General features: G+C 27.7%; 1 protein-coding gene across 45 annotated transcripts in view; it reads left to right on the top strand.

Moving 5' to 3' along the window:
* The window catches only part of LOC145260523 (MAP/microtubule affinity-regulating kinase 3-like), a 416,290-nt gene extending 390,218 nt beyond the window's left edge, over positions 1 to 26,072 (top strand). For 13 of the 45 annotated variants that reach the window (XM_080118705.1, XM_080118684.1, XM_080118673.1 and 10 more), the window contains 2 exons: positions 11,323 to 11,358; positions 25,277 to 26,072. In XM_080118705.1, the coding sequence (XP_079974831.1) occupies positions 11,323 to 11,358; positions 25,277 to 25,622 (382 nt within the window). In that variant the 3' untranslated portion in view covers positions 25,623 to 26,072. Of the gene's footprint in view, positions 1 to 4,910; positions 4,990 to 11,322; positions 11,359 to 25,276 lie in introns of all 45 variants that reach the window. The other 32 variants (XM_080118715.1, XM_080118713.1, XM_080118694.1 and 29 more) reach the window with 5 other exon arrangements.
* The last annotated feature ends 212 nt before the right edge of the window (positions 26,073 to 26,284 follow it).

Raw genomic sequence — 26,284 nt, 5'->3', positions numbered from 1 at the left:
AAATTATTGAATCGCAGTAGCGAAATAGCAAACATCTGCATGCACAAAATAAATTTTACTTTAGAATAACACATAAAAAGTAAATATATGTATATATAAATAATAATAAATTAATAAAATAAACTAATCTATACAAAAATATAAGCAGACATATCCAAACACACCCAAATAAAAACTAGGTTACATTTTTAAAAGACAAAGAAAGATGACACACTCCCTCTAAAAATATGCAACATCAATTTCATGCAATAGCTTGACAAATCCTCATGGGGATGAAATCGGAACATTATGTGTAGCTTAATTGCTATATATAGTTTCAAAACATATATATATATATATATATATATATATATATATATATATATGTATATATATGTATATATAAGCTCTGTGGTATTATGTTTACCAGTGTAGATTGGGAACATAGCGTGCTGCATTTGCATTTTGTTCAGGTTATTGTATCCTTTTTTTTTTAAAGTATAAATTTACATATCCTCCCTTTTAACTATTAAATAGATATTAAATGAGTATTTTTACAAAACTTTTAAAATCTCTACTACATAATTGGGTACAATATAATAATCAATTGAGTACTAGCTCTATAATGAAATCTGAATAAAATAAATTAACATACTTTAAGCATATTTTACACCCAGGCAACACCGGGCGGCCTGGTGGTGTTTGTGTAAAAAAAAAACAAAAAAACACTACTTTTATCTCTCTCTCTCTCTACACACACACACACAAGAAATACCCTATGTGGATGGATTAATCAACATTTTGATGGTAATTGTCATGTCTAGTTCAACAATATCTTAAAAATTATTCAATGAAAGGCTAGTATAGTTAAAGAAATATGTATTGAGCACTTTGGAAAAAAAATTTTTGTTCTTTTTAGTTCAATACATTTTAACTTATTTAATCAGAATATTACATAAGAATGTTAAATAGATATTAGAAAAGAATAATAAAGCAGTTGAAGAGGATGATTCACAAGCTCCGTTTTCATTAGGTACTGCACCAAGTTATACATGATGGTTCCATTCCTTTTCCAGGATTATTCCACTTATCCTTGATCCTCAATTAAAACGGGAGAAATTGATTTTTGTTGACATTGTAAATATCAGCAGATAGTTAAATCAACCATTTTGAATTTTTGAAAGAAACATGTGCGAATATTGTGAACAGAAATGAGTTGTACCAAAATATTGCATCAAGTTTATAACTTTTATATTTTTTCCAGTATTTGTTTATGTTTTCTGCAGAGCTGTTTTCATTCCATCATGGCTCCCCAGTATGGCTATATGTTGGGAGTCTTTTCAAGCTGAGATTCAAAACCAGGCTGCTCTTACTCTTAGCATTTTTACCTGAGAGCATATCTCTATATATATCACGAAAGTAGGCTAAATTATATTTTTTGTTTACATTTTCTGGAGAATTCTATAAAGAGTAATGCTTTATATATCTCTGTCTATATAAAGTTAGCTATTTTTAATTATTTCTTTTTTTTTTTTTTTTTTTTTTTTTTACTTCAAACAAGGCACAGTGCTGCTTGGACATAAGGGACAAATGTTTTGGACCATAGCTACAGACCTCGCTGCTCAATTCCCTATATAGTGTATGTAGTGAGGTCTGTTCATATTACATTTGAACTTCTGCATGTCAGTACAATCAGATAAGCAGGAGACTGAGAGAGAATTCAATGTTTAGCAGTTTGAGGGACGAAACTATTAGAGTAGTTTTTTTTTTTTTTTTTTTTTTTTAGCATCTAAGGATCTCTACAGTGAAGGGGTGAGATTTTGCTGTTGGATTAGTCTGGTGAATTTATATGGTAGGGGCACAAGTGTTATGAATTCATTAGAGTGCATTCCATTAAAATATTTGTAAAACAGGATTCACTCCTGAACTAATTAACTGAGCATTACGACTTTTTAAGCACAACTTCTCAGCCTAAGGTGTTATAATTAGTTTTTTCCAAAGAGGGTGGGAGACATTAAAATTTAGATACATCCGATTTTTGTGGAGTTTTAATCATAGGTATTAGACATCAAATAATAAATATCCCTTAAACTTCAGTTTTTGAGTATTTAAGTTTTTAAGGAGCATAATATGAACACAATTTCCTATTTTACAATTCAAATATTTCAGATTTGCATTGAATTTTGATTCAGTTTCTTATTAAAGCCCCTTAAGTTTAAATTTTAAATTTTATAGATTTTGAATCAAAATCATGTAATACATTTTAATCACAATTGTTACAAAGATTCTAGACATAAGATTTTAGTATCTTTTTATCTTGATTTTAATCTTTATAAGGTAGCAAAGTGGTGCAAAACTGTTTTGTTTAAGAATTTAATCCCATCGGTCCTGAGACTGGTATTCTAATATATAAAGCAAATTGTAAAATGATCTATGGAAAAATTATTTATTTAGGCATCGAGAACTTAACATCAATTTTTTTTTTTCTTTAAAATAAGTTTAATCATCAGCACCAGGGTACAGACACACTAGCAGGAGGAGGGGAGTCTTTGTCTAGTTGTAAAATATGCTTAAATATGATATTTTAATTTATCCAGATTAAGTATATATTATAGTCGTGCTTTCCAAAGTTTAAAAAAAAAAAATAATATTTGGGCTTCAGCTAGAATCCAAACGAAAGCAAAACTGTAGCATTCAAAGCTGATGACGTTACCACTGTACCAACGTGACATGCATATGAACTGATTAAAAATAAACTAAGATGAATGTACAAAATGTATTATGATTTTTTTTTTTCAATTTTGACCCATTTTTGATCCCTTAAAAACTATTTTTACCGACTAAAGACCCATAGAAGAACGGTTTGTAAAAAATCTAATCATTTGAGGTCCCTAGCACCGCTCTGCGACTTTTAGTTTCGGAGGAGATAGTTTGAAAATATGGAGACAGACAGACGGATGGACATATACCTTTTATATATTAGATAGAATATGGTTTTCCAGTTAAATACAATGTATGTACTTTCAGAACCTTTCATTAAATATTTATTAATCCATAAAGATTGTGATGATTTTTATTATTCCAGTCTTCCGTTCCTTCCTTTCTAGACTGTAAACTATTTTTTCTTCATTTTCCAAACTATTTGTACATAATCTTTTACTGAATCTTTTATATTTTCTAAAAATATAATTCTGTTAAGTGACTTTTTTTTTTTTTAATTTTCTTTAATTTTTTTTTTTTTTTTTTTTTTTTTTTTTTTAACTGCTAATCTCATTCCAAACCTCTTATACTTTTAGATGTCTATAACATTGCTTAAATATTTCAAATGGCTTTCTATTCTTATTAGTTTAACCATTTGTATGCGTGCGTGTATCTTGTTTTTAATTGTTGTACTGTGCATATTTCATGGTTATTTCTTGTTAGGACCAGGCAGGCATTTTATTTTTAATTCATGTTTAGCAATTAAAAAATTTATTGCTTGTTAGAACTCAAAATTTAGACTTTCTCATTTCAATTTATAAAGATTTTAGTTTGCTACGATCATTTAAAACTTCCTATGTACATTTCTTCAGTTTGGACAGCTTGAAATTAACTTTTTTTTTTTAATATATGACTGGCTCAGAACTCACATGAAGTTTATGTAAAATGATATTGGCTAACATTTTTCTTCTAATCTTATTGGTTATATGTTAATTATATTATCTCTTATCAATGAACATATTAAATTTGATTCTTTATTATATACATCTACATACACACATGTACATGCATGCATGCATACTCTATACATTTTTACCCATCTATCTCTCTCTCTTTTTCTCTCCCTCCCTCCGTGTGTATATATATATATGTGTGTGTGTGCGTGTTTTATGAATATTTTCTATTCTTTTATGTATACCAATCCTTTTTAAATCACAACCTCTCTGTTAATATACTACAGAGCATATATAAACAAATAATAATTTTGCTATATTCCAAAGTCCAAGGTTTTATTCATCTCCTTAAGCATATTTTTGCAAAATAAAAACTTTCATACATTTTACAGATCTGTTTCATTCACAGGGATCAATCAATATTTGAATGTCAATATTAGATATTTCTTCTGTGAACTTATCAGAAAAAAAAAGTTATCAAAGAGAAAATATGCATAATGATGTAATATATAAAATTTAGAAAGGACTAAAACAATTTGCATCTATTTCCAATGGGTCACCATCTTGTCCACATATTTAATCATTATGCATTTTTCTATTTAGAAGTTCTTTATTTTTCTGATGAGGCCATGGAAGTAATATAGAAAATTGATGTTCAAATATTGATTATTGCCTGTACATGAAACAGATCTGTAAAATGTATTAACGTTTTTATTGGGGCGGGGGTTTAAGATGAATAAACCCTTGAATTTTGGAATGTTGCAAGATTATATCTCATACAATTGTTACTTAGCCATCTATATCAAGTTTTAGGGCAATTGAGATATCAAATTTATGGCTTTGGTACCACATTTATCCCTTCTTCAACAGTTGGTATAATAAAAATATAATTGTATGATTTTACAAATGGAGTAAAAAAAATATATATTATGCTCTTACTAACATAGTTGAGAACTGTCATTCCATGTGCATACATATAATATATATATATATATATATATATATATATGTGTGTGCATGCCTTCATATATTATTGAATAACTCTATAATCTGCTGCCTCCACTTCAACTCTGATTTTGTCTGAATGTTAGAATGATTCTTTTGCTGGATATTCATTTGTTTATCCGATAACCGTCTATGTATATATGTTATGTTTGCGTGTTATATCTGAGTGCATATGTATGCTTGTGTGTATGCAGGCGTATTCATTACTAAATATTCCAAGTGTCCATCTTAGCAACTGTGATTATTAACTCCTATGTTCTACTTCCTGAACAGGAGTAAATTGGGTCTTCGCCATTCTGAACTGAAGTAATAAGAAGTCCTCACTCGTAAGATGGGTTGCTGTCACTTTTTTGTAAGTGTTAATGAGTGTATTTTCCACCGACCCTTTTCTATTCCATTCTCTCTTTCTCTCATATTCATCCATTATTTTCACTTGTGTGACTGAATGAAAATTTAGTTCTGAATTCGTACCGAGCCGTTTTCGGTGTTGACAGTTTTGCCAGATTTTGTAAAATGGACCCCTTTTCCTTCTCTCTCTCTCTCTCTCAAAAAATTTTTTTCTTTTCATTAAATCCTTTTCATGAGCATCCGATTTAAAAGCAAAAATAAGACAAAACTCGTGTGTGTGCGTGCGCTATTTGTTTCTTTTAAGTTGTATACAAGAGTCGTATTTCATCATGAATGAAAAAGCTACAAAGATCAGCTTGGTTTTAAAAAAATTTTTTTTTTCTTTTCTGTCGCTAAAAACTGGAAGTAGCTTTATAACTATGTTGAAAAATCTGTTGGTAGCATAAGCTTCCCTTTTATATCTACCAATCTATACATGACACTTATGTTCTCGATACTGTCTAATGAAGGTAATTTTGTTAAATCAAGAACATTCGTTCTTGTTCAGAATTCCTCCTATTCCTATGTGGAGTTGTTAAAAAATATTTAAATAATTTTCTGTCTTTTTTTTTTTTTTTTTTTTTTTAATATACCGTATGTGATACAACTACTTAATCTCATGATATATATGATAATACAAGGATAAAATCCAATGGTACAGATTAAAGATGGAAAAGGAAAACCGAATTACTCAATCAACTGTTCTGTAGGCTTGTTCAAGAGTGAAAAAAAAATATCTTTTTAGCTGTTTTCATCACTCTTGTAAAAGCCCACAAAACTGAAATGTTGAATAATTTGGTCTTCTTTTTTAATTTTTAATTCATACATATATATATATGCTTTTTTAAATTTTTCACCCTAGCCAAAGAAATACATAAACAAGCTTGTAAGTTGCACTATATGTATTGAAGTGTTTTTATTTCTCAAAAGGTTACATGCACATAGATCTGTCTACAAATAGTATACATGGAAAATTCAAAATAAAGCACCCATCTGTGTGTGTGTGTGTGTGTGTGTGTGTGTATATATATATATATATATATATTGTATTATTTGAATTATTTTTCTTCTGTTGGTTATTATTCAGGTTTTGAGCAACGTAAGCACATCATTTCCAACTTGGTAATCTTTATCTCGATTAAATACAAATTATTATTCATCTAAATTTCGAAACAATACATTTATTTGATTAATTTTTTTTTTTTTTTTTTTTTGCTTACTAGGCGTTTATTCCTCTCACATTTGTAATTAAATATATGTCGAACAGGTCTCAAAAGATGAGAGGGTGGGGAAACGAATATGGAATTTTATTTGTTGGAACATATTTTTGTAAGATTACATGCATTTATGTGAATAAAATAAGTTTTCCAATACTGTCCTTGCCTACACGCATAAAAACTTTTTCCCAATTTTTGAAGTTTCTTATTGGCATGGTTGTTGATCTGGATTTTTTTTTCCCCCTATATTTTGTCCATAGCAAATTATATAATAAGGATACACATTTTAGGAAAATTAAAATGACCAAAGTGAATTTTTGTGATTGCAGAAGAAACCTTGCAAATAAATACATTTGGCATGAAAATGTTTTTCATTATCTATTGTGGACAAACTTGGTGTATAGTGCAAATAAAAAATATAGTGAACAGAAAAACAAATACAACAAATAATGTGGCTATACGTCGGTCCAAGGTTTTTATAGCAAGTGGGAGAAGAGTTCTTTGTTTTCTGTAAGGTGGGCACCACAGCACTATTCCTCCCTTTTCAAAGAGTATTTGCTAGTCAAACATTTTTGTTTTTTCATCTCTTATGCTAGATAACTAGATATGCTAGATTATGCTAAATATCTCTCTTCAGGAGAGAGATATTTATTTTAGAATGTAATTAGTTTTTTTGTTTTGTTTTTTTTACTGATAAGTTTAATATCTGAAATGCTATGTATCTTTAAAACATTTTTTAAAGAAGTATTCTTTTCATTGAAAATACTTTTTTTCTAAACTATTTTTCTAGTTATTTTGGAGGATCAAGTATTTATTTATCTTTAATGTTATTAATTAAAGAACTACATAACATAATTGATATAATTCATTAGTACATTGGTATCATACCTCTAAAAGTCAATTGTTTTTTAGGGGGGGATTCTAGCTGGGGATAAGGCATTCTACTGGACACCAGATATTTACATGTCTCAGACATTCCATCCGAGAGATCTTTTTAAGATGCCGTTTCTTTCAGTGCAATTGCTTGTATTTCTTTTGCACTTGGTTCACTGAGTATATTTGCCAGGTAGTTCTTGAAATTCTTTTTCATGAGTCTGGTTGCTTCTATAATTGCTGGTATGATGGGACTTCAGTTGTTATTTAACTAAATCACACTCAATATAATTTTGGAGGGTGGTTGTAACTTAAGGAATAATATATATATATTTATATATATATATATATATATTCACCTGAAGATGATTCAATGAAGAATCAAAAGTACTTGTGATACATATTGAAAATTTATTGATCTTGTCGATTTTTAAACAAAAAAGATTGAATTATAATTTAAAAAAAAAAATATATATATATAAACAAAGAATTTAGTTGTGTTTAACATTTTATTATTTTTTTTTTAACAAGCAAAACCAAATATTTTAAAACTATTTGAACTATGATTTATTCCAACATTGGAACAGGACTCCTCAGGTGCTTTATGACTTTCCACTTGTATACTGAAAATATGCAAACATTTACACCCTATCTGTAATAAGGGGGTACTATTAAGTGGAAAGAGTAACTTAATAATGGCGGTTATATGGCATATTAATGTGTACGTAGGAGGCATATCTATAATTATACTAAAATTGAGTTTATTAAACGTTTGTTTCCATAAGGCTTTTTATTTTTTATTATTTGTAATATACATACTATAAGAACACAACACACATGCTAAAATATACCATAGTTTTGGGATTGAGTTATGCTTGAAAGATTTCGTTTTAATTATTCTCATTAATCATGATGTCTAATGAATTGAATGTCACATGCTTAGCTATGTATTTCTCTTACTTCCTCTCACTTTGTCGAATCGCACGCATTTAGAAAAAGAATGACTCTGTTTTTACTGTAACCATCTCATTTGCAAATGTGTATGTAAATTAGTTGGCAAAATAATAAGTCTCTTTATTTAAAATATAGAATAGTACTTTTATATAACAAAAATCTCAGAATGGGTAAAATTAATTTCCCAAACAGAATTGTTTTACACCGTTTTGGTTTCCCATTATGAAAATTAAAATAAAGATATAATGCTAATACAGCTTATGTTTAGAATCCTTATTTTTACCTTTCATCAAAATCCATTATATAATTTTGATGATAGAAAATGTCTAAAATTTAAGATTTCTTTAAGAAGAAATGTACTTTCAAATAATCTTGCTTAATGACTATGAATCCCATTAAATGCAAATCTGAAATATTTGAATTTTCAAATGAAAGGTTGTCTATATTTATGCCCCCTTAAAAACCCTTTAGAATACTCCAAAGAAACTGAAATTTTGGGAATATTTATTAACTGATATCTAATATACATTAAACTAAGATAAAAATTAAAGGTATCTGAATTTTCACAAATGAATTCCATCCCTTTTTTAATTTTTTTTCTTCTCTTTTGCATGGAACTAAAACTAAACATAGCCCATATTACAGCCCCTTCCACCTAGTAGTTGTGTTCCAATATCCATAATGTTCAAGTATTTTAAGAGTAAATCGTGTACGTATAAACTTATACACATAACTAACTTTATATATAAATACAGCTAATAAGGATGATATTTAAGTAAAGACTTATCATTTTTAATTAAGTGATAAAAAAGTCTTAAAACTAATGAATTTTTGAATAAAATTAGAACAGTGGTTGTGATGGTTAAATCTGCAAGTATACAGATAGAATAATAATGTGTGTGCGTGTTTCCTTCTCTTTTGCTTGATTAATTGCTTCACAATCTGATATGATAACATGTTTTATTTTAGATATTGAATAATGTTACATGCAAACTGGAACACTGTTGGGTGCATGGTTATAATCAAATATCTAACGGTTTTGTCCTAGTCTTTTCTTTTTGTTGTTTTTTCCTTTTCTTTTCTCTTTCTTTCTTTTCCCTTTATTTCTTTCCCTTTCTTTTCCCTTTTCCTTTTTTCCCTTTTCTTTTTCCCTTTTGTTTTTTTCTTTTTTTCTCCTCTTCCTCTCTACAAATATTTAGATTTTGTTTGGGCTGATATATTACATCTACGATATTTTGAAGTGCAATTTAAAAAGAAAAAAAATGGACATTAATCCTTTTTATTTTTACTTTTTTTTTTTTTTTTTTTTTTGTAATATACGTATATATATTTGCATGTTTTTTCTTAGTTTGTGTTTTCTGTATCCACTTTTCTTTTTTTTTCTTTTTTTTGAAATAACATTAATATTAAAATTCATTTTCACCTTCATTTATTTATTTTTACTTTTTTTGTCATCAAAATTTTTAAAGGAAATTATTTTTTCCTTTAAGTTATCACTATTTTTTCCCTCATAAGTCTGATCATAATTGTTATATCTTTTAGTGCTATTTTGCTCTTAAATTATTTTTTTTTTTTGTTTATTTAAAAGAAAATAGATTCTTAAAGGTCAGTAAACCTACAATATATTAGCATGGATTACCAAGAAAAAATTCATATTCTATATTTTTCTTATTTTAACTTCATTATTGTCACTTTGGTTTTTTTTAATCTTATTTTGACAATCTGGGGCCGAGCAGTGTCGATGGTAATATTTTAGTTATTCTTACCTTAAATGATGGGCTATTTTTTTTTTATATATATATATTTTGATCTAAACTTATTTGAAGAAACAGGTAAGTACAGTGAAAGGAAATTCTGATTATAATACAATTTTGAGTTATTTTTGAAAACTTTAAGACTTCATTTTATTATTTAAAAAAATCACTAATTAGTTATTGTAATTAATATTTTTAAAATGCTAATTATGGTTAGTCTATTTAAATTTTAAAAAATAAAAAAAGGAAATATTGACCACGTACTATATCAATCATTAACTAATATATTCATTTTAAATAACATTTTCTATCCAAATATAAATTTTTAACACAAAGTTCCTATAAATAGCTCAGTAGAGCTTATAAATAATCTTAATTTCTTACTGTTCTTTTTTCTTCTAAGAGAACAAAACCTCATTATGTTTATCAAAAAAATTTGTTTATTGATTTAAGAAGCAAACAATTGTTTCGACCTGTACTAATATATATATATATATATATATATATATATTGGAAATAAAAACACATGATTTCATACTGAAAAACTACAGTAATTTGTGTTTTGCAAGAAATGATAAAATCAGATTTTGTCATTTTATAACTTCTGATCAAATGCTGGTGATTTACTGATATTATGGGTTTTCTTCATAATATCCAATCTATATGTAAATAAATGTTTGACTCTTACTTTCTGTAATTGAGCACTCTGGTTAATTTTGCTTTTTAAAAACTATGCATTACACACACACATGAAAAGGTTGGAACAAAATCTGACAAAATATGGAAATAAATGTAAAAAGATCAAAGCATACAATTAACTCATTTGTTGAGCTTTTTTTTTTTTTAAGATTTCATTATAAATGAGTGAAGAAGTTATTTTTTTTTTTTTTTTTTACAAAAAATGTTTATAAAAAATTGGAAATAACATTTTATCACTCACTTCTGATGGAGTCTTTTGATTAAAGTGAAGTATATATTTAAAAAATAAATTGCAACATAATTTTTATTGCATTTGGTCAAAAAAAATTCCATTATTCTCTCATATATATATATATATATATATATATATATATATAATTTCTAGTTAGATCCTATCTTGAAAAAAATGTTTAATATTCGAGAAAGAGCATCAATATATGAGGGCAATATATGTATATTAACAAAGTTTACTAGCTTAAACATTTCTCCTCTAAAAATGTAATCTTAAAAAGAAATTTATTTTTAAACTTGCAACTGTACGTGTCTTTTATTGTTAGAAAACTAGTTAGTTTAAAACTTTCAACTAAATAAATGTCTCATAAGTTATTTTCTTTATTGTTTAACCTAATTTCTTGCCACTGATTCTGACTAAATTGCTTTTGCTTAAAACTGAGTGACAAATCCACGCAAATTTGTCTCTTTCTACTTCAACCTCTTTTGGTAGGTTTAACCCTTATTGTGCGTATTCTCTATCCTATTTTTGACTCTTTATAAGGTGACAGCTTTTTCAATTTCTTCCAGTGGTGACCCCAGAAGGGCATACACAGATACCCCAGGGTGAGGAAACACATTTTTGAATAGCACTAGTCCACTTTGGACAAGATATGATCAGATCTTGCTTGTCCCATTTATTTATATTTTTTTTTTCTCTATTTAATTTTCCCCTCTCCCCTTTTTTTATATCCTTTTTTATATCCTTTTTTTTTTATCCTTTTTAAATTCTTTTTTTTAAATCCTTTTTTATCCTTTTTATTTATCCTCATGATGAAATTGTTGTAACATTTAAATAAATGTTATATAAGAATTTTTAAGTTTTCTTCAATGAAATATGTAAAAAAACAAATAGAACTTTATCCACCCACACCTTTTAATTAAAGTTCTTTGATTAGTTGATGAGTTTATTCTCTTGTAAATTTATTATAGATTTATGAAAAAAAAAAAAAAAAATGCAAGACTCCCAACCACTCTTTTTTTTTTTTTAAGCAAGTTAAGTTTTAGTTGCACTCAAATTGGCCTTTAAAAGCATTTTGTCTTATTTCTTTAACAGCAGACAAAATAAAAATTTGCTTTCTCTCTGTTTTTCTTTATTCTTTTTCTTTCCTTTTATCCCAATTTTTCTAATATATTTTTAATATCTTTCCTTATCTTCTGCTTGAAAAACACATTTAGAAGGTAGGACTTGAAAAGGCAATTTCTGAAGACAGACCTTTAGCTAGAAATTTCTAATCTGTAAAATAAAAACAATTCTTTAGATTCTGATACCATTCAATTGTGAATATTTTCGATTAGGATATTTTCTTTGTGTTATTCTTATTAGGAAAAAAAAATGATCTGATGCTTTTTTAATAACCTTTCATGATTCTACCCCGCTCCTTTTTTCAGTTTTTGTTATGGGTACACAAATTGTCGTAAATTCAATTTTTATTTCTTTAGCAACTCAAATAATTTTAAATAATAAATGGCAGTTTGAAGTTTCTTTGACCAAAGGAAATTCATCCGATATTGTTATTAGAAGTCGGGAAATGTGAGGAAGATAGTTTAACAAATTCCACCTATGTAACTTTCCATCACTTAAAGTTTGAAGCTGTTTTGAATGTCTGTAAGAAATGTCTCAGAAACCTGTAATGATCAACAAGTTGCATAAAACAACAAAAAATACACGGATCGAAACTCGTTTCACAATTCGCATAGACAGATCTGTTTGAAACTCTTTACACTTAAATTACGTTTTACAATTGCATGTCCTCTTTGCAGAGCTATTATTCTCTGTTATTTTTATTTCATTTAACTTTTCTTTGAATTATCAGCTATTCAAGTGTATGTACATTTCAGTGTTATGTTGTCTGCATCTGTATGTATTTATATATAGCCAGTGTTCAGCTATCATCGTATAGTTTATTAATTTCCAGAAAGTTTTTGTTGCTCAGTTAATGGTACCTTTCAAGGGAAATCATAAGTGGGGGCATCAATTTAAGTTGAAAGAATACAGTGTGTAATTATTTAATAATATGAGCATAATATTTATTTATTAATAATATTACAGATGAGATTAAGGAAACCTAGTATTGAAGGTTTCAAGCTGGGAGTGGACTCTGGTCTTTAAAAAAAAAAAAAAAAAAATTGTGTTCGTTTGAGTTTTATTCGTGTTTATAAATCATTCTTCGGTTATCTTCAGCCATATTTGATCTATCTATATATAAATAAAACTGAAAATCTGGCTTGAAACCGATGATATTATCTTGATTTGGTTTGATCTTCTGTAACATATATATGAACTGTTGATACCCACCTCTAGCCATCTATGCAGTTTTATTGCAATGTAGTGAATCTTTCAGTGACGAATGCCTATTAAGAATGAAAATTTTGAACTAAGCAAGATTTTCATGATCACGTTTTTAAGTAATTTCTTTAGTTTTATAAACACACGGCAAGAGGTGCATGATTGACGTCATGAATGCTGTTACGAACTATCAGATCAGCTAAGTCAAAAATTTCTTGTGTATTGTGATCATTTATCTGTTAATACTCTTTGCTATGAACCTACCATTTTCTAGCAACTCTAGTTGATTTCGGTGTACATAACAAATCATTTACAATAGGTATTTTGAGTCAGCACTGAATAACCTAAACAGAGTTGATATGCTTTAAAACACAAGTGAACCTGATTACTGAACGAGTGTAAATTGTTCTTGCAAAAAAATTCAAACTCCTGATTTTCATATAATAATAGAAAAATCAAACTATTTTACAAACTGAAATCTTGGAGAGAGGACAGACGTGAGTGAAACTAACCAGGAAACTGTTTAAATATCTTTATATTCATCTATATATTAGTTTGGGAAAGGTATGAGCCCCTGAATCTCCTCCATATACAAGTTGCATCTTATTGTACCATAAAGGAACAATGTTATTTGTTTCTTTAGCTGCTCAGTAAAGGCATACGGGAGTAGAAGTTTATCATATCCAATTGATTGTTTCTGATAGGTAGCCCATTTGGATATTCCAATGGATAAGAAATATGACTTATAAAAAATATATATATATATTTTTTTTTTTTTTTGTACATAATTCTGACATGTTATTAAATTTTTTGGTTCTTGTCCATACTCCCCCACCCCACTTCCTATTAAAAGACAAAAATAAAATAAAAATCTGTATGATGTATGTACCCATGACAAAGCATATTGAAAATGATGTAACTTGATCAAGTAGTTTTATTTTTAAATAAGAAAATCAAATTTTATGAGTATCCGAGGAGTCACTGTCTTCGTCTGCCATTTTGAAAGAAAAAAGAAGAAAAAAAAATGTCAAGAAAAAATACAAGGGAAGTAACTCCACAATAATTCAAAACTTGCAGTTAATGCCATTGATCAGCTAAAAATAATTTTCTTTATAAAAAATAAAACTTGCTTAATTTACATAATTTTTGGAATATATTTTCATTTCATCATATGTATGTACATCATACACATTTTTTTTTTTTTTTTTTTTTTTTTTAGTATAGGGGGGATTCTGGACAAGAACTTTTTTTTTTTAATATGATAAAGATGTTTTTTCTATTTTTCAATGTTTGTGGGGGTGGGGTATATTTCTTTTTTTTAAATTTGTTACACACATTTGAGTTAGTGAATTTAAAATAAATATCTTTTTTCATTTTTTTATTATTATTATTATTATTATTATTATTATTATTACTATCGTTTTTTTGACATTTTTATGCCTTTTCAGCTATTGGATTCTTCTGACTTTCCATAGTCCATGTTCTTACATTCATCCTAGGAAAAGTTAAGACTAGCTATAATGCTGAAGTATCAGTCCCAAATTTCTAAATGTTCAGAAAGATATTCAAACATGTTTTGTTAATGCTGTTCCCAACCACTCCCAATTTCAATCATGTTCATATTTAATTTTATGCAAGTAAAGATAGTTTTTCATTGATTATCATCAATAAGTTTCCAACATTTTTTTTTTTTTTCAGTTGTGTTCTATGCTATCATAATAATCATCTTTCACCCCCCCAAAGGATGCCTTTTCATTTTCTACATTCTACATTCATCTCCTGCCATTGTCGCAAAGACATATTTCTCTCTTAACTCTTATTACTAACCAACTCCTTAGCTTAATTATACTAACTCAGATTGTTTTCTTTATTTATATCTTGTACCTTTTTTTTTTTTTTTTTTTGTAAAATTACAGTATAGTTAAAAGTTGAGAAATCATTAAAAAAAAAAATCTTCTACCAAAGGCAGTAGTACTTAATCATTTACCAACTTGTACACTTTTAATGTGCTGAAACTTTGTTTGTTTTTTCCAGAATTTGTTTTCAATGTTTGTATGACTTTTTTTCATACTAAAACCAAAATGGCTGACCATGTGATGTCTTACTTTGGTTAAAATCATGCTAAAGAGACATGAAAAAAAATTTTAAAAGAAAAAAAATATTTATCCTTCCACTAACTTTAAGTCCAAGAGGCAAGACTCCACCTCTCTAAAACCACACTTACTCACTTAAGTTTAGTAAGGTAAAGCCATTGTTTTGACCTTTAGTGCCCCCACCATCAAAATATTCACCACAAGCACCATCTAGCTACAACCACTGTCAACTACAATTTCCCCTACTCTTTATCTGTGAACAAAGTTTCTTTCTTATACTTCCTCCACCTGTAACTCTATATTGTGGCTGCTTCCCAGCTGACTACAATATGCTTGTTTTCAAGTCTAATGTAAACAAGTTCTTGTTGAGCCATTCTCGTAAATAAATTCTATCCAATTTTCGCCAATACTATTGTCTCACTGACCACGTTACATTCATTAACCCTTTTGCTTGAGTGGTGACTCTCATGTAATAGTAAAGTAATATTGAAATAAAAAAACCCATACAAACTTAGTTTACACATGTTAAAAGTATGTGTCGCTAAGGAATTTAATTAAACTTTGTTTGCTGTATAATTTGTTTTTACTATTTCTTTACAATTTCTCAATTGTTAACTATACTGAAATTTTACCTTTTTCTTAAATTTTTTTTTTTTTTATCTTTTAATTCTTTGTGCCTTCTTGCTGGAGATTAGTAAACTCCAGTTGTAGTAGCATCTTAATATTTGATTGACTTCTTAGCAAAAAAAATAAAATAAAAAAAGTAATACTTATCTTTGAACTTGAGCTCTGCACCATTTTTGCCTGCTGATATGCCATTTTTTTTAAAATTTTTTTTTTTTTTTCTTTAAATAACTTTTGCTTTTTTTTGAATGATTGCATCTGTTGCCACAAACCTTTTTTTTTTTTTTTTTCAGTAAAAAAATATATCCCATCCTACATGATATTTTGAGATTTTTTCTTTGCCTTTAACAAATACGGAGTAATTGGAAAATAACTCCCTATTATTAAGTGCTTGTAATTACTGAAATGCAATTCTTACCTGGAATATAAGAAAGTGTATAGGATGAGATTTTATTTGGAATTCAATATAAATGCCAGCATTCAACACTAGCTTCTCAAGACACCTAGAGGCTGCATCAACTGATTTCACAAAGAGTTTTGTACCTTTTTTTTCTTTCTTTACTAATAAGTCAACACTTTGAAACTCGTTTGAAAATAAGCATTAATTAAATGGACAGACTAACAGATAAATGGTGATGAATATTATAAGGGAGGTTTAAAATAGCTACATATCACTAACTTAAAAAAACTAACCCAAAAAACATTTTTGCCCATGGAATGTGAGGACTAAAGAGAAAAAAGGGGGCAGCCTTACAACTCTCCCTCTTCACCCATTCATTTCTTGAAAGAATTATATTTCAGTAATTTCAAGTATAGCAAGTTACTTCCCAATCAGCTTATAAAAGATATTAAAAAATGAAACTATTTCACTTATAACATCCAAAAATAATGTTTTTATTATTACAAATAAAATCTTATACTTGTAAAACCAAAGAAATTTTTAATAGTCCTATTTACCATTTGAGTTAATCATTTTTTTATACTATTTTTAGATTAAATTTATTGATTGGATTTAATGATTTGATACTGCATTTAAAGGTACATTTATAATCTAACATATTACAGATATATTGAGTGTAAGACGCAACATAGTCCATGTTCTTCCATTCATCCTAAATCCTCTTTCAGCTAGGAAGAGAAGACTAGCTGTAGTAGTAACTTGAAATAACCAAAATAGCTAATATAAACTAAATTTTCTCTGAAATGATTAAAAGAAATTTTTGCTTTTAACATTATTTTTATTAATAATTTTAATTAATATCTTTAACAAGACCACAAAATAATGAATTAATGAAACTTTTAAAGGGATGGCTCCCCCACCCCCACTTTTTTTTTTAAAGCTCTATAAATTCATTATTTTGTGGGTAAAGAAAAAATAATTCTAAACTTTGGTGACAAGAGATATTTAAAGTATTAAAACTTAAATTTAAATGCTTATTTTGTTATAATTTTCAGGTTTGTATGAAAGATAATTGCTAAAATGTGAAAAATATTAAAAACATTTGCTAATTGTTTTTCTAAAACAAATTCCTTGTTGGTAACATGCATTCTATGTGAATTTCAATCAAAATTTCTCTTAAAAAAATTTTTTTTTTTAAACTCTGCATTCTTTGTAATAATACTATTCATTAAAAATACATAAAACTCTACCATTTGCAGAAAAGTATTTTTAGAATACACTTGAAATCTTTCTCCATCGGATGCTGAGTTTTACACTATCTTTTTCCATCATTTTCATTCCCTTTTGTTTTTCTCTAGTAGTTCTTTTTTTTTTTTTTCCACCCACTTTTACCCCTCACCACTATTTGTTCACTTTGCCCTTATCCTTACTTTGCTTGACACTGTCACCATTTTTATTTTTTGCCATTACCCTATTCCCATTACCCTTTTTTTTTTTTTTTTCACTATTACCTTTTCTTTTTTCACCATTATTCACACAGTTACCTTCTTTTAACATTATCCTTTTTTTTTTCCATTCTATTTCATCCGTTGTATTTTTACATTTTTTTTTTTCTTTACTGTTTTCATTCTATTTATTTAACATTTTCTAACTTTTTTGTTTTGTTCATGATTTAGCTTTGCAATGAAACAACCCCCCCCCCCTGAAATAAACTTTGATGTTTTTATGCATGCATATTTTCTGTGACTTCTTTCCCTCTCATTACCATTATTTATTTATTTTATATATATATATTTGAACTTATGGACATATATCCTGTTCAAACAAATGTTTTGAGGTGCTTAATATCGAGAACAGGATTAGGTCTATTAGAAAATCAAAAACTAATATTGATTCCTTTTTTAATATATATATATATATATATAATAGTAATTAGCATTTTAAGGATGTGTTAGCTTTAATCATATAGAAAAAAGTTCATTGTCTTTCATTTAAATAACTTTCTTTAAATAATCTTCATATTTCTTTCAGATTATCTAAATACTATTTATATATATATAGCAATTTAGATGATGCTTCTTGAAGATCCTTTTATTAGTTGATCAATTCAATTGTTGTTCAACAATTCAGATAGCACATTCAATCATTTTTAAATTTTTTAAAATCTTTATTTGCTCTGCACCAATATTAAAAGCAATAAATGTAAAGGATATTTTTTTAATGGAAATTTATTCACAGATTTATTATATATTGTGAAATCTTTACTCTTAGTTTTCATGATCTATGACAATTTTGTTATTTTTTATATGGATACAAATATTCACCTTATTATCTCCCTTGATTTAAGGATATTTTAATATCATCCACACTTTCGTTAGACATAATTTGGTTTCTGTCCAGAATTCTCTCTATAGTAAACACATTTTTTTTTTTTTTTTTTTTTTTATCTGTATGATGTACACACCTGTGATTGAACAAGTGTCATATTTCAAAAATCACCTAAATTGCTCCAGTAGTTTTATTTTGAAATAAAATAAAATTTTATGAATAAGCAAAAATGGAGTGTCTTGCAGTGACATCTTGAAGAAACTAGGGTAGATAATTCCACAATAATTCAAATTTACAAGATCAGTCTTGTAATGCATACGATTTCACATTAATCACTTAAACATGATTTTCTTTTTAAAAATAAAGCTACTTGTTCAATTTACATGATTTTTGGAATATGCTCATTTTGATCTGTCATGGGTATGTACATAAAGATTTTTCTGTATTTTGTATTTTAATATTGAGAGAATCTGGTCAACCATCCACAATTTTATTTGCTAACAACAAATTTTCAAATTAGGATTTAATTTCAGTTTCATCCCTCACCACACCCAGAAACATTTTTTTATTATAATTACCAACAGTAATTTGTGATATATACTCTATATAAAGCTAACAATTCATTGATTTATACAAGACCATGAACACTTTTTTTATTTTATTACTTTTAATGTTTCTTGTTTTCTATTATAATACTAGCTGCCCCTACTCGGCATTACCTGAGAATCTTTACAAAACTATTAAATTTAGACTGACTGAATGTATTACAGAAATTATAAATTTTAATCACATAACTGTAAAAGTTTTTTGTTTGTTTTCATTAATAATAAATAAAAGGTTTTCTTAATCATATTCTGAAGTAATTTAGTGAAAATTTACAAAGAAAGAAAGAAAAAGCTCTTGAGTGTAGAGCCATTCTTTTAATAGAAAAATGTAGTTGCACCAAACGAAACAAATCTCAGCATAAATCCAGTCAGAAAAGCTTTTTCCATGCAAAGAATCAATCGATCAAGATGAGCAATGCATACTGGTCTTTTCTTGTCAACATGAGTTATCATTGAGGATTTTAAAGAGTTTAAATATATTTCATAAAGTGATTTTGGTATTTGATCACTCCTGGTTGGTCATATCTTTATGGTCATATTCTTTTAGTATATTCTGACTGGCTTTAGTAGCCTTGCTGCTTCAGTTGCAGGAGTCTTGAGTAGAAATGCCAGTTGAGGATCAGTTCTCAACAATTAACCCAACAGGTGCTAGCCCATTTATGTGACCCATTAACTGTCAAACTGAGATATTCCACCTGGCTAGTATTTCGGAAGCCCACCCTTTTAGGCCTTGCCACTCGACATTCGGGTGGAATAAGTTCATTGCTTACTGTTTGAGGCACCCTGATCAACGAGACCAACCAGACAATTTTTGCTAGGCAAGAGAGCTCCTTCTCTAGGTGCACTGACTTGACTCTTCCATCCAACCTTGTGTCACATTTTCCTTTGGCGAGAAGAAAGTAAATAACTATCCTTTTAGTATGCCAAAATATTGCGACAAATAAAAACCTACATTATTCTCTGTCTACTTTTTGTGTAAAATAAGCCTGTTTATTTTCCTGAATCTAATTTTGTTTGTTTTCTAAAACAAAATTATAAATTTAAATTGAACTGCTACAGTATCCTGTTATGTAATTATTAATGGCGCCTAATTGTTATGGAAATAATTAGTTATTGTTATCCTAAAATTGTTTTAATTGTAACTGTACTGTGAAATAAAGTACCTGTTTGTATAATTATCAACACTGCATACCACACAATCCAGGTCTACAGGCTCAGATCAAAGTATATTATCTTTTATTATTAGTCATATCAGAAATTGTCAACTATGACAATCTGTTTGTCCCAATCTAAAGTTTTTTTTTTTTCAACTAATAAGCTGACATATTTATGAAAAATAAATGAAATGCATGTCTTTGTACTTGCTGCTATAGCATGTTATAGTCTTTTGGGTTTTTTTAATTAGCAATGCATTCATAATAATAAATTTTTAAAATGGGAACATATAAAAATACGAACAATTGTAAAAACTTAATATAAAGTTAAGTAATGTAAAAAAAAAAAAAAGATAGGCATATTCTGATAAGATTGGAAATACAATTTTAATGGTATTCATTAAAATTTTCATTCAAAGACTACGTTCTAAATAAGTTTTTGAAAGTAAATTATTGTATTGTGTTTTATGATATGCAAATAATAGCTTAATATTTTATCCAAGCAAAAGTAATTGTTTATGTGAAAAAAGAACAATATGTTAAAATTAAATTAATGACCTGAGCAGCAGCTTTTTCGCTCATCTTCAAACGTCTTTATTAATAATTTTCTTAGTAGGAATAAGTGTTTTTGAAAGGAACTAAATCAAATACATGTAAATCTATAGCAGTTTAACTTTGGTAAATCAAGAAACTTGATTTCTATATTAGATAATATAATAGCTATTGTATCTATTTATACATTTTGTGCAACAATTGAAATATTGTAGTCAATTTTCATTCGAAATTGGAGGTGCAAAAAAAAATTTCAATCTGCTTTTCCTGACACCATCTTGAATTTTCAATCCTACCTTTTATCGGAACATTTCTTTCTTGCTTTAATGTCATTTGATTTCTATTTTTACCTTTGGAAATTGTATCAATTTGCAATAAAAAGGTAATGCTTCCGATTTAAATGAAAATAGATAATGTAAAATATTTAATTGCTACAGCTACATCAAGAATGATAATTTAATAAAAAAAATTTTTTTAATATTATTTTAAAGAAGTTGAATATATAAAACCTTTTCTGATCATAATTGTATTCTAATATAAATTGGAATATTTAATTTATAAACATTCAAATCAGACACTTATATTTTTTTTGTTTTTTGCTATTTTAGCAATGTTATTTTCACTTGGTTAAACTTTCACCTACAATATAGTGTTTTTGATAGTTTTACATAATAGCTAACAAAGTAAAAAAAAAACAAAAAAAAACACAACAGATGTTACTGAAGGAAAGCTAAGTTACTCTTCTACCTACTTAAATAAGTTTTTATTTATTTATTTATTTTAAACTGTTTTACTTAAAAATGAAGGTAATTAAAGGCTGTCTAGTTAAAATGAAAAACAAAATGGTGGTCTTAGTGAGCCTTGATAATTAAAAAAAAATGAAAATTAAACAAAATATTGATAGAAATACATCCAATAAATGTCACCAATCATGTGAAAATTAATGTTTTACTAGTATTGTTTAATTTTCAATTTTTTGAATGATAATCAAGGTTCGACTGAGATCACCATTTTGTTTTTCATTCTAACTACACTACCTTCATTTTTAAGTTTAAAAAAAAACGCTTTAAAATAAGTTAAAATGTAAAAGTACTGTCTAAGAAGAGTAACTTAGTTTGCCTTTAGTAACATTTTTTTTTTTTTTTAAATAGCTATTCTGGAAAATTACTGAATTTTTATTTTTGTTTCAAATTATTTACAAAGCAATATTATTTTTTTTAAATTTAAAAAAAAAATTTTTTTTTCACCTCCATTACAACATTTACCATATTTTAGTTCTTGGCCATCATTAAACACTGAAAAGAGCATTTTCCCTTTTATTATGCTATGGATTTTTTTTTTTATTGAATGTTTCAGATTGTTAAATAAGAGGTTGGATTGTTCATTTGTTTGTAATCAATGTTTAAAATCTTTGCTTTTACAGAAATTGTTCAAAATTTTTTCTAACGTTTGATTTTTAATTTTATTAATACAGGTTTATTGTAGAGAAATATTGACCCATTTTATGATAATCACCTAAATTATTATCATAGCCAATTGTTTGTCATTGAATATAGCTTCCAAAACGTTTAATACACAAATTTTCTAAGTATTTTAAAGCCATTAATGATCTTTTTATTGGACGGTTTAAATTCTTTCAAATTTTGAAGGATCACAAAGTAATTTTTTTTTTTTTTTTTTTTAGCTATCAACAATTAAAATGATTTTCTTGTTTACAAAAAAAAAAAAAAATGCATTTTGGTGGATTTGATTTTGTGATTAAGTCAGCTTAATAGAATTTTCAAAACGTCTTGGTTTTTACACTGTTGCCTTTTTTATTTCAATAACTAAATCCTTTAATAGTAATTTGAAAAAAAAAAAAAAAAAAAAAAGTCCCGTAGAGACAAGAAACGCCTACTGACATGAGCAGTAGTCATACATTTTTATCGATTTTAAAAAAAAGATTGACCGTAGTCAAGGGCATCCCAAAGGTGACCTCTTAATATACAGGGGGGTGGGCACTGTTTTTTCCTGGTTTGCTTCACTTATTCTTGTTTCTCACTTTGTAATGCTGAGTATTTTGCAAGGAAGTGTCACCCATCCCCCACCTCTTTTTATTAGTTTTTGGTATGACTAGACCAACAATTGGACCTTAGTCTATTACCTGACACTTTAACCATTATACTAAGTAGGGATATATAAATATGAAATTTTTCCATTATATAATTCATCATAATTCAAAGCTTATGATAGCAACATATTTTTATACATCTATTATACATGCAAAATTTTATATTATATAAAAACGAAGTATTAAGTATTATTTTTATATGTATAGCTTTAATCGATTGTAATTGAAAAAAAAAATTAATTTAAATTACCTTTCTTAAAAATTGATGTACATAAGATTTAAGGATTATCCTTTTTCTTTTAGTATCGAATAATATTAATTATTTTTAATATTGACAAAACTGTCATATATATATATATATGATGAGGATACTTCCATTGATTTTAACATATGAGGTCTACCACAATAACTAAGTTGGTCTGAAATTCACACAAATGATTTGTTTATGAATGCTTTGTACAGAACCAACGGTGCTTTTTGATACAACTGCTAATCTCATTTGATACAATGGCTGCCACAAGACAAAACAGACAGTAGACCTTATATGCTATTATATAAAAAGAACTTTGTCTGAGTGTATGTCTTTGAGGTTGTTCCCTATGAACTTGAAAACAGCTAGGACGATTTTTATTAAACTTCACACAAAGGTACTTTGTGCCTGACAGTGTTCTTAGATAGGTTTTGTATTGAAATGTGCTCAATAAGTATTGATACTCAATAATCAGAAAAAATCCGATGAAAGAAGGAACAGGCGATTTTGACCAAAGTTAACACCTTACACAGCCTAACATCATAAATGCATGTGAGAAGTTTTATTACTACACAAGCCAAAAGGCCCAGTATATAAAATCAACAGATTCTTTGATATGACAGGGGTGTGTTCGAAATGAATATTTCTATTTAAAGCACAATTGCACTTAAGTTTTTCATTTTAAACTTAAATTCAAGCCATTATCACTGCATAAGCAGTAAGCCAGGCATAAAATCAACAATAGGTTCTTTGATATGACAGGGGTACATTTGAAATGAATATTTCTGTTTAGAGTACAATTGAAGCGTGATATTTGAGATTTGCATTTTTAATTTTAATGTAAGCCATTATAAAAAATTAATTTTATAAAATCAACAGTAGGTTCTCTACAGTGCAACATAGACTACAATATATTGTGGATTAAGTCACTGCGGGGGAAGCATGTGGAGCTTTCCTTTAGTGCACTGCAAATGGGTCCTCAAGTAGAGCAGGCAATTAATGGATTTGATTTAAAAAAATGGGCAATTTCACTAATTTTGATGACAAATGAGAATATGAAACCTTCATCGATCATCATTCAATCCTGGGCAATGTCAGGTCTCCTTGCTAGTGTGTGTGTATATATATATATATATATATATATATATATATATATATATGGCAATAAAATTATAAATAAATAATGTTAAACAATCTGTTAAAAAAAAATAGTTTTGTAAATAGCTGTGTTTTGGTCTTTACTCTCTCTATATATATAATGTATTTCAAAAGACCCTGTATTATTGATTTAAATAATGCTGAGCTGTTTTGATGGTAATATATGGTGTGATAAATGGAAAAGGCTTTCGCATTTATTCATTTAGATTATAATTGAAATCATTTTATTTTTTTTATAATACCTTTTTTAACATGTTTATTATTTATAAGTGTTGGGACGATTAATCAGAATTGGAAAAATCAGAAATTTTAGGGGGAATCGGAAAAGTACCTATTTTTCAATGCCCAAAACGATTCCTTTAATTATTATTTTTTTTATCTGATTTTGTTTAAAATAAAATCTTCCACTGCTGGTAGTAATAATAAAATAATAAATATTTATCTTAAACTACCAGTAAAGGTAAAAACTATAGATCCCCTCTCCCCCACCTCCAAGTAAGTTTTTATGTTTGAGAAAATATATGCATATTTAACGTTTTTACGATAATCCGGAAAGAATAACAATTTTATAGTTAAATATTTGGAGATTTATAAAGAATCAGAAATTTAGTATGGAATCGGTAATTGTATCGGAATCGTCCCATCACTATTACTGATAATACCTAGTTTTATTGTTATGTATTAACCCTTCCACATTTACATTTTAATGAGTAATGCACGTCATTTCTGTATCGTATCTGAAGATATAACCCTCAGAAAACATTTCTTTAAGTTATTTTTTCCCCCTCGAAAGTGTATTGTAAAATTTCAAGTTTGAATGCTTTTTTCTTTCTTTTTTTTCTTAATCATTATTCCCCCCATCCCTTCCCATAGGCTTTTTGTCTTGATTTTTTCCCTACCAATTATTTTTCTAATTTTCAGCAAATTGTTCCGCAGGTCAGTGAACGAGAAAGAAGATCAAGTAAAACCACGATCCCTGAGGTTCACTTGGAGTATGAAAACCACAAGTTCGATGGATCCAAACGAGATGATGAAGGAAATCCGCAAGGTGTTGGATTCTAATGGCTGTGATTACGAGCAGCGAGAGAAGTTCCTCCTCCTTTGCGTCCACGGTGATCCAAATATGGACAGCTTAGTGCAGTGGGAAATGGAGGTGTGCAAGCTTCCCAGACTGTCACTCAACGGAGTTCGTTTTAAACGGATTTCAGGGACATCCATAGGCTTCAAAAATATTGCATCTAAAATTGCGAATGAGTTGAAGCTTTAAAACTGTGTGCAGGAGGAAATGTTTTTTTGTTGGGTGAAAGAGAGAGAGAGATTTCATTTAACGGCAGAGTTCCACTACTCTTGATTGCAATTTCGTCTTGCTCTACAACGGATGTGCAATGACGACGACTACTATTACTACTACTACTAGCCAGTTGTTTAATGATTCAGTCAAAAAAAAAAAAATACTTTCTTAGGCTTTTATTTTGTACCATGTGTAAGAAATTTTAAAAGAAATGGTAAGGGAGGGGGGTATAAGAAAAAAAAATCTGAAAAGAAAATGCTGTATTAAAAAAAAAAAAAAATAGTCAATTGGGTTGGAAAAGGAAACGCCGGACGTGCATGTAAAATTGTCACCAGTCTTAATGTATGTATTTCTATTAGAAAAGTACAAGAAAAGCGTTATTAAATAAAATAAACAATCAAAAAAAAAATACAAAAAAAAAATTCTTTTTCTTTTTTTTTTTTTTTTTCTTTTTTTTTTTCTTATGTTAAACATTGGGAAAAAATATCTGGGACTAGACAATGGCAAATTGTAAAATGATGTCTAAAATCGTTGAAAAAAAAATAATGGTAGGTAATACTGTTAAAATGAAATGAATAAATAATACAAAAAGAAAAAAAAAATACTGTTCAAATTATAGATGATTTTTTTTTTTTTTT

This window comes from Euprymna scolopes, chromosome 36 (assembly GCF_053919585.1).
Source record: "Euprymna scolopes isolate OS-2025 chromosome 36, ASM5391958v1, whole genome shotgun sequence".
In the NCBI taxonomy this organism is placed as follows: domain Eukaryota; kingdom Metazoa; phylum Mollusca; class Cephalopoda; order Sepiida; family Sepiolidae; genus Euprymna; species Euprymna scolopes.
The sequence above is the reverse complement of the archived record's forward strand: the minus strand, read 5'-3'. Positions and strand labels throughout refer to the sequence as shown.